General features: G+C 40.0%; 1 protein-coding gene across 1 annotated transcript in view; it reads left to right on the forward strand.

Annotated features, from left to right (window-relative positions):
• Nucleotides 1-12206, forward strand: part of LOC309584616 (microtubule-associated protein 1B-like) — a gene marked incomplete at both ends in the record, with an annotated part of 132162 nt that extends 119956 nt beyond the window's left edge. Inside the window, 3 exons of the mRNA XM_082300739.1 lie at nucleotides 1305-7503; nucleotides 11120-11358; nucleotides 12051-12206. Coding sequence (XP_082156865.1) covers nucleotides 1305-7503; nucleotides 11120-11358; nucleotides 12051-12206 — 6594 coding nt within the window. The remainder of the gene's footprint in view (nucleotides 1-1304; nucleotides 7504-11119; nucleotides 11359-12050) is intronic.
• Between the last annotated feature and the right edge of the window lie 1236 nt (nucleotides 12207-13442).

The following is a 13442-nucleotide window of genomic DNA, read 5'->3' on the forward strand; positions in this document are numbered from 1 at the left end:
TAGCATTGATTTTATATTTTTTTATTTATAAGACTATATATATAAAGCATTCTAAATATATAATATATTGCATAATATGATATATGTATTTTTATATCTTTTTTCATAGTTTAACCCCAGCTGGCAACTAAGCCCCACATAGTGCCTTGCTTATTCCCCTCACAGTAGGATTGGTGAAACAATCAGAGGGGGAAAAATGAGAGAACTCATGGGTTGAGATAAAGACAGTTTAATAGGAAAACCAAAAGCCATACATGCAAGCAAAGCAAAATAAAGAATTAGTTCACTGCTTCCCATGGGCAGGCAAGTGTTCAGCCATTTCCAAGAAAGCAGGGATCCATCATGAGTAATGGTGATTTGGAAAGACAAATGCTATCATTCCCATTCCTCTTTCCTCCCCTAGCTTTATATGCTGAGCATGACATCATATGGTATGGAATGTCCCTTTGGTCAGTTGGAATCAGCTGTCCGAACTGTGCCTCCTCCCAACTTCTTGTGCACTCACAGACTACTCATTGATGGTGTGATGTGAGAAGCAGAAAAGGCCTTGATTCTGTATAAGCCCTGCTCAGCAACAGCTAAAACATCCCTGTGTTATCAACACTTTTTTTAGCACAAATCCAAAACACAGCCGTATAATAGCTACTATGAAGAAAATTAACTCTATCCCAGCCAAAACCAGAACAATAGAACATATATAAATATATTTGCCTCACAATCTCACAAATACAAAACTTGCAACTTTTTGCATTTTTGATGGAGTAAATAATTTCTTAGTGTTCTGGAAAACTGTCCTGCAGTCTGGGAGACAGGATCCAGTCTGCAGAAAGAACTGTGGTGTTGTGAAATACATGCTGTGTAAGGAGGGGGGTGAGGAAGGCAGCTGCTCCAGGAGGATACTAGCCTCCTCTGAATGAACAGGGGTAGCAAGGAGACTCGTGAGCCAATGGCAGAGATAGTGGCAGCTCTGGCAACATTAGCTTCATAGTCCTCATCCCCTCTAAATTAAAACTTGTACTGTCCTCCTATAAAGGGTAGAGGAGGGAGGGGAGAACCTTGGGGTACTTTCCCTCTTTAGGTAGGGAGGAAGGGACCTTTCCTCATAAGGTGATCATTTGTATTTTAAAAAATACAGTAGAAAACTAATTGTGATAACTGGTTCCTTTAGCTTCTAGGATGGGTACTCAACAGTGCAGAAGTGAATGAAAAAGGTTTTATCTGATCAGGAACTATTATGTTCTGATATTAATCATAATTAAAAAATGAATTTACATTCATCTTGTGGTTTTGTTTTACAACCTTAGATTGGTGAATTATTGAGCACCACACACCCTGCCAACAAAGCCAGCTTAACTCTTTTCTGCCCTGAGGAAGGAGAATGGAAAAATTCCAACCTTGACAGACACAACCTTCAAGACTTTATTAACATTAAGCTCAACTCAGCTTCCATATTGCCCAAAATGGAAGGACTATCTGAATTCACTGAGTATCTGTCAGAATCAGTAGAAGTGCCATCACCCTTTGACATTTTAGAACCTCCAACGTCAGGAGGCTTCTTGAAACTCTCCAAACCCTGCTGTTATATTTTCCCAGGTGGAAGAGGGGACTCTGCATTATTTGCAGTGAATGGATTCAACATGCTCATCAATGGAGGATCTGAAAGAAAATCTTGCTTTTGGAAACTTATCCGGCACTTGGACAGGGTAGATTCCATTCTACTCACTCACATTGGAGATGATAACCTGCCAGGAATCAATAGCATGCTTCAGCGAAAAATAGCTGAATTAGAAGAGGAACAGTCCCAAGGGTCTGTGTCCAACAGTGACTGGATGAAAAATCTGATCTCACCCGATTTAGGTGTTGTATTCCTTAATATACCTGAGAACCTGAAGAACCTGGATCCTAACTTTAGAGTAAATAGGAGTGTAGAAGAAGCTTGGTTTACTCTACAATATTTAAATAAATTGTCTATGAAACCAGAACCTCTTTTCAGAAACATAGGAAATACCATTGACCCCATCATTTTATTTCAGAAAATGGGAGTTGGCAAACTTGAGATGTATGTGCTTAATCCTGTCAAAAATAGCAAAGAGATGCAATATTTTATGCAGCAGTGGAGTGGTACTAGCAAAGATAAAGCTGAATTCCTGCTACCAAATGGCCAAGAACTAGACATTCCATTATCCTTTTTCACCTCTGTCTCATCCCTCATTGTGTGGCATCCAGCTAATCCTGTAGAAAAAATAATCCGAGTTCTGTTTCCTGGAAACAGCACACAATATAATATTCTAGAAGGACTAGAAAAACTCAAACACTTAGACTTTCTTAAACAACCAGTGGTTACACAAAAAGACCTAACTGGAAACATTGCTAGTCCAGCTGTGAAACAAGCAAGGTTGAAGCAGCGAACAGACAGCAAGGAGAGTCTGAAGCCTGCTGCAAAGACACCAAGCAAGCCTGTCAGAAAGGAATCTAAAGAAGAAAGATTGGAGCCTGCAAAACCTAGTCCAGCACTGGAAAAGCTTCAAAATTTGGAAAGCAAAGAAAACGTTCCAGTTAAAAAAGAGAAACCAGTAAAAGGGGAGACCAAACCTATAGTGGCAGAAAAAGATGTTAAAAGTAAAGAAGAGCAAAAATCTGAAACTCCTGAAAAACAAGATACAGATGTAAAAGCAAAAGTAGCAAAGGACAAGCCAGTGAAAAAGGAAGTCAAAGCAAAACCTGAAAAAAAAAAAGAGGAAAAAGAAAAACCAAAGAAAGAGGTTTCTAAAAAAGAGGAGAAAACACCCATCAAAAAAGAGGAAAAACACAAAAAAAAAGAGATCAAGCAAGAAGTTAAAAAAGAGGTGAAAAAGGAAGATAAGGAAACTAAGAAGGAAGTAAAGAAAGAAGCTCCACCAAAGGAAGTTAAAAAAGACGGTAAAAAAGAAGAGAAGGAAATAAGGAAGGAAGAAAAAGGAATCAAAAAAGGCATCAAGAAGGTTCCTAAAGAAACAAAGACATCTGCTCCTTCAACTGAAGTCAAAAATCCAGCAGCAAAGACTAAACCACAAAAGGAGGAGGAACCTACTAATAAAGAAGCAATATCTGCTGAAAAGCCAAAGGAAAAAGTAAAAATCAAGACTCTCAAGGAGATTAAAGTCAGTGGAGCTCAAGCTGCCCTTTCAGTAGTTGAAGCCACTACCACAACTGCAGCAGCTGCAGAAATTGCAGCTAGTGGAAAAGAACTTCAAGTTGAGAGATCCCTTATGTCTTCACCAGAGGATTTAACGAAGGATTTTGAGGAACTAAAAGCTGAAGAAGATGAAACAATAAAAGTAACGAAACTTCAAGTTGCACTCATAGAGGATGAACTGAAACTCACTGGCACAGAACAAAAAGAGGCCTTTGAAGTCCAAAAAGAAAAATTAGATCATGAAGGACCTGCTGAGTCATCTGATGAAGGCATAACTACCACAGAGGCAGAGGGTGAGTGTGAACAAACACCTGAAGAATTGGAACCCCTGGAAAAGCACAGGGTTGATGACCATGAAAAGTTTGAAGATGAGGGAACTGTCTTGGAAGACTCATATGAAGGAGGAAATGATGAGGAAAATGCAAAGACAGAAGAAGCTGAAGAGCGAGGTGAAGATGTGGAGGTAAAGACACAACTGGTCACTACAAAACCATATATGAAGAAAGCAAGAAAAATGCAAGAGAGTTCAGAAGCAATAATGGCTGATATTAAAGCAAAAAAATATATTGAAAAGGCAGATGATGAGGCATCAGATGAACAGGCTAAGGAAGACAGGGAAGAAGCAGTTGAAAAGGCAGAAACTGAAGAGGCTGAAGAAGACAAGGAAGACAAAGCAGAAGACATTAGAGATGAAGAGAAGATTGAAAAAATAGAAGCTGAAGATTATGTGATGTCTGTGGTAGACAAAGCTGCAGAAACTGGTGAAGTTGAAGATAAATATGGCCTACTCATACTTACACCAACAAAACACTCAGAGCCTCAGTCTCCAACAGTTGAACTGGCTTCTTCTATCCATAATGAAACATTACCTGGTGGCTCAGAAAGTGAAGCCACTGTTTCTGATGAAGAAGATAGAGAAAATCCACCTGAGGAATTCACTGCTACTTCAGGTTATACACAGTCTACCATCGAAATATCCAGTGAACCAACTCCAATGGATGAAATGTCTACCCCCCGGGATGTCATGAGTGATGAAACTAACAATGAGGAAAGTGAGTCACCTTCTCAAGAGTATATGTACATTACCAAGTATGAGACATCATTGTACTCTCAAGAATTTGCTAGACCTAAACTTTTTCCACTTCCAGATGCTTTTAATGGATTATCAGAGGGATCCAAAACAGAGGCCACAGAAGTTAAAGACTATAATGCCTCAGCTTCTACCATCTCACCACCTTCTTCATTAGAGAAAGACAAATTCTGTAAATCTGCATTCCAAGATGTATATTGTCAAAAAGGAAGTGAAATCCAAGGCACTGACAAATTAGAAATCAAAGAACCCTATCCAGAAGATGGTGGAAAACATAGTCCAGTCAAGAGCCCAGCTAAGAGTTTGTCCCCTCCATCACCTGTTACTAAAACACCACTGAGTGAACGCAGTGTGAACTTTTCACTTACGCCCAGTGAGATCAAAGCCTTGGCTGAGCCTGTCCCCATTGCTACATTGTCTGATGTACATCAAGAAGTTGCCAAAGAGTACTGTGCAAGCCCTGAAGATAAAACATTAGAAGTAGCATCTCCCTCACAGTCTGCTGCTGGTAGTGCTGGCCACACGCCTTATTATCAATCTCCCACTGATGAAAAATCCAGTCAGCTTCCCTCTGAAACCAGTGAAAAGTCAACAGAAGTTCCTGTTATCTTTGAACTCAGTGAAGATAAAGATGAGTCTGCTAAACCCAGAATTAGCCCTATGGATGAGCCTGTGCCAGATTCAGAATCTCCTATTGAAAAGGTTCTCTCGCCTCTACGGAGTCCACCACTGATAGGTTCAGAGACCACTTATGATACATTTTTGAGTGCTGATGTAAAGTCTCCCACCAGAGATTATGGAAATCCTTCTGAGGGGAAACCTGAAAAAAAAAAATCACCTGTTCAGATGAACCCGGCTTCTGAAGCCAGCTCTGTGAGCCTTTTCCAAGAAAAACAAGGTGAAAAAAGCATGGAGTTTATGGCAATTAAGGAAGGTTTCAGCCTAGAAAGGAAAATGGAGGATACAGAACCCAGCAGCTCTCAGTTTTCACTGGTCTTGGATGAGCGGAAGTTAGCAGGTGATCTCTCACCGACTCAAATAGATATCGGTCAGTTTGGTTCCTTAAAAGAAGACACCAAAATGTCAATTTCAGAAGGTACTGTTTCTGACACATCTGCAACTCCAGTTGATGAAGTTGTAGCAGAAGATACCTATTCCCATATAGAAGGAGTAGCTTCTGTCTCTACAGCATCTGTTGCTACTAGTTCATTTCCAGAACCAACTACTGATGATGTATCTCCTTCTTTGCATGCTGAGGTTGGATCCCCCCACTCTACTGAAGTTGATGATTCCCTTTCAGTGTCAGTTGTACAAACACCAACAATGTTTCATGAAACAGAGATGTCTCCATCTAAAGAAGAATGCCCAAGACCCATGTCAATTTCTCCACCAGATTTCTCACCTAAAACTACAAAATCAAGAACCCCAGTGCACAATCACAAATCTCCTGAGCAGTCAACTATGTCAGTAGAATTTGGTCATGAGTCCCCTGAGCAGTCTTTAACAATGGACTTTAGTAGGCAATCTCCAGGCTATCCTACTGTAGGCACTAGTATATACCATATATCTGAAAATGGACTGACAGAAGTAGATTATAGCCCTTCAGATATACAGGAGCCTATTTTTGCATGGAAGACTTCCCCTGTGGAGCAGTCATCTTGCTTTCAGGAGAAGGATATTTCAGAAATTATTTCAGTTTCTCAAATTGAAGCTTCATCCTCAACTTCATCAGCTCATACACATTCCCAGTTAACTTCACCACTGCCAGAAGAAACCTTTTCAGGTGCTGTTCCACTCAGACATATGTCACTACATTCTTCTTTTACTTCAGAAAAGATGCAGAGCCTCGGAGAAAAGCTTTCACCAAAGTCTGACCTATCTCCATTAACTCCAAGGGAATCTTCTCTGTACTCTCCTAGTTTTCCAGATTCACCTCCTGCAATCACAGAAGTTGTGCCAGCTAGTCACACATCTTCATTGTCTTTGCAAGTGTCCTCTGTCAAAGCATTTGGTTACCAAGAACCCCTAACAAAGCACAGTCCAGAACCTTTAATCAGCCCAGAAAAAGAAGATTTAGAGGAAAGCAGCAGGTCACCAGAAGAACTTAGTTATTCTTACAAGGCCCCAGAGAAAACTGTTAGGTCACCAGAGGATATTAGTTACTCCTATGAGGCAGTTTCAACATCTAGATCACCTCAGTCCACAGATTATTCCTATGAGATGACAGGGAAAACCATGGCGTCACCAGGAGTCACAGATTATTCCTATGAGATAATTGGGAAAGCTATCAGATCACCTGATGCTATGGATTACTCCTATGAGACAACAGGGAAAGCCACCAACTCACCTGAAGACACAGATTACTCATTTGAGACAACTAGGAAAACCACCAGGTCATCCAAAGATACTAGCTATTCCTATGAAGCAAGTGCACATTTTACTCCAGAAAAATCTTTAGCAGAATCCCGTCAAGATGTTGACTTATGCCTTGTGTCTTCCTGTGAATATAAACATCCTAAAACTGAACTTTCACCGTCATTTATCAACCCAAATCCCCTTGAGTGGTTTGCAAGTGAAGAACAGTCTCAATATCAAAAGAAACCATTAACTCAATCTGTGAGAGCCCATCCACCTTCTGGGGGAAAGCAGCAAGGGCGGCAGTATGATGAAACCCCTCCCACATCCATGAGTGAGTCTGCCCCATCTCAGACTGATTCAGATGTTCCCCCTGAGACTGAAGAATGCCCTTCCATCACTGCAGATGCTAACATTGATTCCGAAGATGAGTCAGAAACCATTCCGACAGACAAGACAATTACATACAAACAAATTGACCCACCACCTGCCCCAATGCAGGATCACAGCCCTTCCCCTAGGCACCCTGACGTCTCCATGGTTGATCCAGAGATTTTGCCCACTGATCAGAATTTGGGTAAACCTTTGAAGAAGGACCTCAAAGAAAAGACAAAGACAAAAAAACAGGGTACTAAGACCAAGTTGTCTTCTCCTGTTAAAAAAAGCGATGGTAAATCAAAACAAGTGGCTTCACCAAAACCAGCTGTAAAGGAATCTTTAGACAAAAATTCCAAAACAGTTTCTCAAAAAAAGGAGTCTGTAGAGAAAGCAACCAAAAATATCTCTAATCCAGAAGTAAAGTCTCAAGTGGAAGAGAAAGATAAGGACACCAAGAATGCAGCAAATACAACAACATACAAGTCAGCAAAGACTGCAACCACAGGTAAAGACAGATAGCTGTTCCCTAATGTTAAGATTTTCTTTGTTGTTGCAGTGAAGTTAGGTTGCCTTTACATCAGCTGACAATGTGGTTTGTAGCAAACCCCCAAGGAAAGTTCATGTTTTAAATATAAATCTGGTGTATTATAGCTACATTTAAATGAATGAAATACACTGAATTAAGTTTTGCAATCTGATAAATCTGATGTGTCAGTTTGCTCAGATGCAAAGAATTAGAGAGGGTACATCAAATATAAAAAACTTAGTACTGTCTGAATTGTTAACCAACTATTAGAATTAAAAGTACCACTTCTGTAGGTGAAGTGAAATCAGCAGTAAATTACTTTATTCATTATAAGAATCATATAGGCATAATCTTAACATAAAGTAATGCAATTCAATATTGTGAGAGGCATAGGTACAATCAGACATTGGATGCTTTTATTACTTTTCTGGATTAATTTTAAAAATAGTATTTTTAAAAAATTATAACAGTAGTAAGAGCACTTTCAGTGAGCTGAGCATGTATATCACATAATCCAGTTGTGGTCAGTTGACCTTGGCTCAACACCAGGTGCCTACCAAGCTGCTCTACCGCTCCCCTTCCCAGCTGGACAGGGGAGAGAAAATCAGATGGAAAACAACTTGTAGGTTGAGATAAGGCAGTTTACTAAAGTGAAAGCAAAAGTTTGCACAAGCACAAGCAAAGAGAAAAAAAGAGTTTATTTTCTACTTCCCATCAACAAGTGATGTTTAGCCACTTTCTGAGAAGCAGGGTTTCAGCTCATGCAGTGGTTGCTCTGGAAGGCAAACATTGTAGAATACCCCCCTGTTCCTCCTCTCTTCCTTAGCTTTTTTATCTGAGCTGTCATTAGATGGTATGGAATATCCCTTTGGTCAGTTTGGGTCAGCTGTCCTAGTTGTGTCCCTGTTATGATCCAGTTTCAAGGTTCTTAGAAATGCCTCAGCCCAAATTAAGGTGCAAACAAGACCATATGTCAGTGACAATAGTAAGGGCTTTATTTGATAGTAAACATGAGAGAGAGAAAAAGAAAGAAGTAGAAAATAGGTGGGGGGGACAGAAAGAGTGACAGGGACAGAATAAGGAAGATATCACCACTCCATGGATCCCAACAATGTCCTGCTGATCCTCCCCAGCTGATCCCCTTAGTGGTGAAACCCCCCCCCCCCAGAAAGCAGAGAATCCCATGGGTATATATGCTCAGGCTAGGTAGGCACGTCCAGGCATGTCCCCCTGGGGGAGGGGGGGGCAGTCTCTCACAGCAGACTCTGGGTCTGTTGCATCGCGTACAGTCCTGTGGGGCAAAGCCTTTCACGTGAATGTCCCGTGGATGTGGCCTGTGGGGTTGGGGATTCCACAGCTGGGCCAGTTTGTGTAATCGCAGGATGGGTGTTTATTGCCTCTCACCAGAGGTTACACCATGCATTCAAAACCTCCTCCTCCCCCCTCGGTTGGGGGAAGTCTGTATAAACTTGGCCTCTGTGAGCTGTGCTCTTCCCCCACCCCAAACTCAGCTGGAGATAGTTGCAGCTGGTGGCTTTGGCCTTTTGTGGATGCATAACTTTCCCTCAGCCTGAGATGATTAAACAATGCGTTTCCCTTTATCTAATCAACAGTTTGACTTTCAGTTCAAAGTCCCACTCTTCAGGGGGGCTTCCTCGGTTGTAGCTTCTTTATAATGAGCAAAACTTTATATCAATGTTTGAGGCATGAACTATTTTCAGTCTCTGACAGTCCCCTCCCAGGATCTTGCCCACTTCCAGCCCCTTGATGGGGGGGGGGGGGGGGGGGGGAATGGTAGACAGCTCTGGCGCTGTGGCAGTGTTACTCAGCAGTAGCCAAAACACTGGTATGTTGTCAACACCTTTCCAACTACAAATGCAAAGTACAGCACTGTGAGGGCTGCTATGGGAAAATGAACTCCAGCTCAGCCAGAACCAATACACAGTTAAAGTTTTATGCCATCAGTAATGACTAAATATACAGAAAACTAATGTTATTTTGAATGACTGCTGTGTATTCCAAGTAGTAATAAAATATGAATTAGATGACCAAAGAAGACATTGTGCTAATATTTTGTTTCTGGCAGATCTTGTTAGAGAGTGTTTTGGGGATACTTGGATTTTGCTGTTTCCAGGACTGATGTTTTATTGAAAACTTTTTTACAAGGAACAAGTGTAGGATTCAGTACAAGCAAACCAGCATTCAGCTCTCTGTAGCTTCATCATTTTAAGTGGTCCACTATTCCTTTCTTACACCATTATTTGCATGTAGCTCCTAGTAGATGTTTTTCAAAGCAGCTGTTCAGTTCCTCATGCTGTACATTTCTCCAGCACTTCAGTTTTATATTAGATTCTTCTTCCTTGAAGCATACTTCTAAGGTATATTCTTGCGCTGAAGACAAGGCTCAATTTGATGACATTTAAGTGTAAAATGTAATGTCTAATGTATTATGCAATGTTAGTATACACAATTCAGAAAGATGTATCAGATTTTTTATGATAAAAGATGATAAAAGATTTTTTTTAATATACCAAATAGTTTAAAGCTCTCTAATTCAGGAAATCTTATCATATTATGATGCTTATTTGACATATTGCCCTGTGATGAATGGCAGGTCCCACTAGACAATTGTATTGGACTTGCCAGTATTTTCAACATGTAATCCTAAATAGTGTTGTTCAGATAATTTAGTTTACCAAACTTCATCCTCTGTAACATCATGAGGAGATCAATAAAACATAAATGGTGATCATCTAGATAAAATTACTGCTTGAATCCTGATTGTCAGTTCACACCATGATCCAGTGTTCAGCAAAATCAGCTATTTTTGACCTCTTCTTAGAACAGATACTATGCTGTGTATAGCAGAAAAACATGCTTCCCTCTACTTTTTGTGATAAGTGGCTAGTTTGTGTATGCAAATAAGGATCCATCAGGCAAACAAACATTTGTTCTCAGTTTCCTGCAGTAATTGCTTTAGGAAGTTTCTCTTTTCTCTCATGTTCCACTTTGCCCCTCTCTCTGCTCACATGTAGTATCTTCCTGATGCACCTGTAAGACAGTCTGAACATATCAACAGCTACTATGTCTTGGTATGTGGTGATACCCTAAATCTCAGGACCACTTCTGCATGGCTCCCTGTGTGACCCTAGCTTTTATAATCATGCATACCTGAGACTTTCAAAAAGTTGTACTTCTTAAATTGGAAAATAATACTGCCATTTATTGAATGGTAATTCAGTAACCACAGCCCTGCATAGTAATTGTTGGATAATAGTATATTACTGGGAAAGATTCGGTCAAATGTTGGTTATGTGGTAGTGAGTTTTTATTGCATTATATAGTTAGTTATTTTTATTTCATTTTTTTCTTCCCAGTCCAATTGTAATTGGCATACGACAAAGTTGGAACGTGTTATTAGATGTAGGAGGGTAATGCCATAAATGTTTCAGGGGACACAAAAGTACAATTGTAGCTATGTAATGTTTAACTAAGACAAGCAATTTTAATATAATCTCAGCAGTTATAGTAGTAATTAACAAATGAATGTTTTAACTATCCTATGATATGTTCTTTTGTTGTTTGATTTCTAAAGGACCTGGGAATAGTAAGTCATCAAAATCTACAGCAGTGCCTCCAGGACCTCCGGTGTATTTGGATCTGGTGTACATTCCCAACCACAGCAATAGAAAAAATGTTGATGTTGAGTTTTTCAAGAGGGTGCGGTCATCCTACTATGTGGTGAGCGGGAACGATTCTGCAGCTGAGGAGCCGAGCAGGGCTGTTCTGGACTCCCTGCTGGAGGGCAAGGCTCAGTGGGACAGTAATATGCAGGTAGGCTTTTCACTAGTATTTCTACCTGGAAATGTAATCTTCTCTGGAAAGCAACTACAGGAAACCAGAGTGCCTCTGCAGTGGCCAGCAGCTGCTGGAGACAGGAGTTCCCAGCTTGGACACCTTGTTTCACCAGTGATGTGAGAGGACACCCAAGCGAGAGATAGAGCTGAACCATACTCAAATGCTTCTCCATTTCTGACCCTTCTGACCTGGAGAACAAAACAGTTGGGAGCTGGTTTACAAGGCCATTTGTCTACTTGATCTTGTTGTTATACCATATATGATCCAAGTTTGGAAACCTTGCAGGTTTTAAGTAGGAAAGAAAAGTGAATGTTTCATGGTTTATACAGTCAACACGTACACATGGAAACTTCATGTGCCTTTCCAACATGATAAATAAGTAAACAAAATATTTGGCCATAATCTGAAGAGCTATAGGTGCAGACTACAGACTGCTGCTTCTCTGGAAAGTTGCACCTCAGTACCTTAGAGAACCAAGCTTTTATTTTGATAAACTGCTTCTTCTCAGTCATTTTATGTTATCTACATATTTATTTATTTTCTTTTATCTGATCCACTCTTTCCAAAAGGGAATCATATTTGTTGGCTAGGACTTCTTAAAAAGACATTTTTCTTATCAGTTGCTTCTGTTGTCCATTCCTCAAGAGTTATCCTCTTTTGTGTTGCAGGTGACCTTAATCCCAACCCATGACTCGGAAGTGATGAGAGAATGGTACCAAGAGACCCATGAGAAACAGCAGGACCTCAACATCATGGTTTTGGCAAGCAGCAGCACTGTTGTTATGCAAGATGAATCTTTTCCTGCGTGCAAGATTGAACTGTAAGAACCAGACTGCAAGATTTACTTTTTGTCCAGAAATTCTTCAGTTTGAAAACACCTTTTCTAAAAATTCAACCCATCTATTTCAACTGCTGAACTGTATGCCTGCAAAATGCTATACCCTATCACAGTGATGCAAGTCACAAATATTTTTTAGTCTTTGCTGATTGCTAGGGGAAATAACAGCATTCCCATAATAGGGTCAAAATTACTGTGAAAATACAGATCCAGTTTCATCTCCACTGAATGTTTGAAAACCATGTACTAGCAACTCCAAGTGACTTATGCCAGGTAGAGGCATTTGCCATCTGAAGAATTACAAAGAGAGAAAAAGAAAGAGAGGGGTAGGAGGAGAAAGTAATAAATAATTAGATCTCCAGTAGTCTTATGGCAATAGCTGTATCTCTTACTGCAGTTCATGCATTCACATGAAAAGGAGGTTTGAAATTTGTATCAATCTGAGCTATTGCAAAGGAGGTCCTTACTTTACAGAATTAAGTTAGCTGCAAAATAAGAAGCAGAATGTGGCTAGGAAGGGATGTATAACCTAAATGTTCATTAGCAGTTTTCCACTTTAATTTGAATCCTGCATACTGACATCCAATAACATTCATAGGCCAAATATGCATGTAGTCTGAACCCCATTGAGAATTCTAAAACCTTTACTTCAACATGCAAAATTGTTGATCTAAGGCATGCTCCCAGTAAAAATCCACTCACTCCAGTCAGAACTGACCAGTACACATGCTTAAACACCCATGTCCACTATCAATTAACTAAAACAAAATACCAAAGCAGTTGGGAGTACATACAGTAGACAATTTGCCTTAGAAAGTGACTTGAATGTACAAAGAAACTTGATGCACTTATTTTTTATGTTGAGACAGCAAATTTATAAAACATCTGTGTAGGATCATAGTTGCCCCAGTAAAGAAGTGTTAGTGTGCATGAAGTGTATACTAGAAACCTATCTGACTGGTCAAACAGCTTGGTGCTATGAAGTACGTATGTTAGTTCTGTGAACAATTCATTGATGCACCAGGACAGCTCAACAAGGCAAGATGAGCATTTTTTTTTTTTAAGGTTCTTTTGTACCGTGGAAGTAAGATTGAAGTAGTCTCCACTATCAGAGTTGCAAAACTTGGTAAAATATTAGGGATGATGAAGGTTACCTGCAAGTCTGTACAGTATTCAAACTTCCTCTGTCTTACCTTATTTGTTTAATTTAAGAGCATATATG

This window comes from Coloeus monedula, assembly GCF_965178545.1.
Source record: "Coloeus monedula genome assembly, chromosome: W".
NCBI classification, from domain to species: Eukaryota; Metazoa; Chordata; class Aves; order Passeriformes; family Corvidae; genus Coloeus; species Coloeus monedula.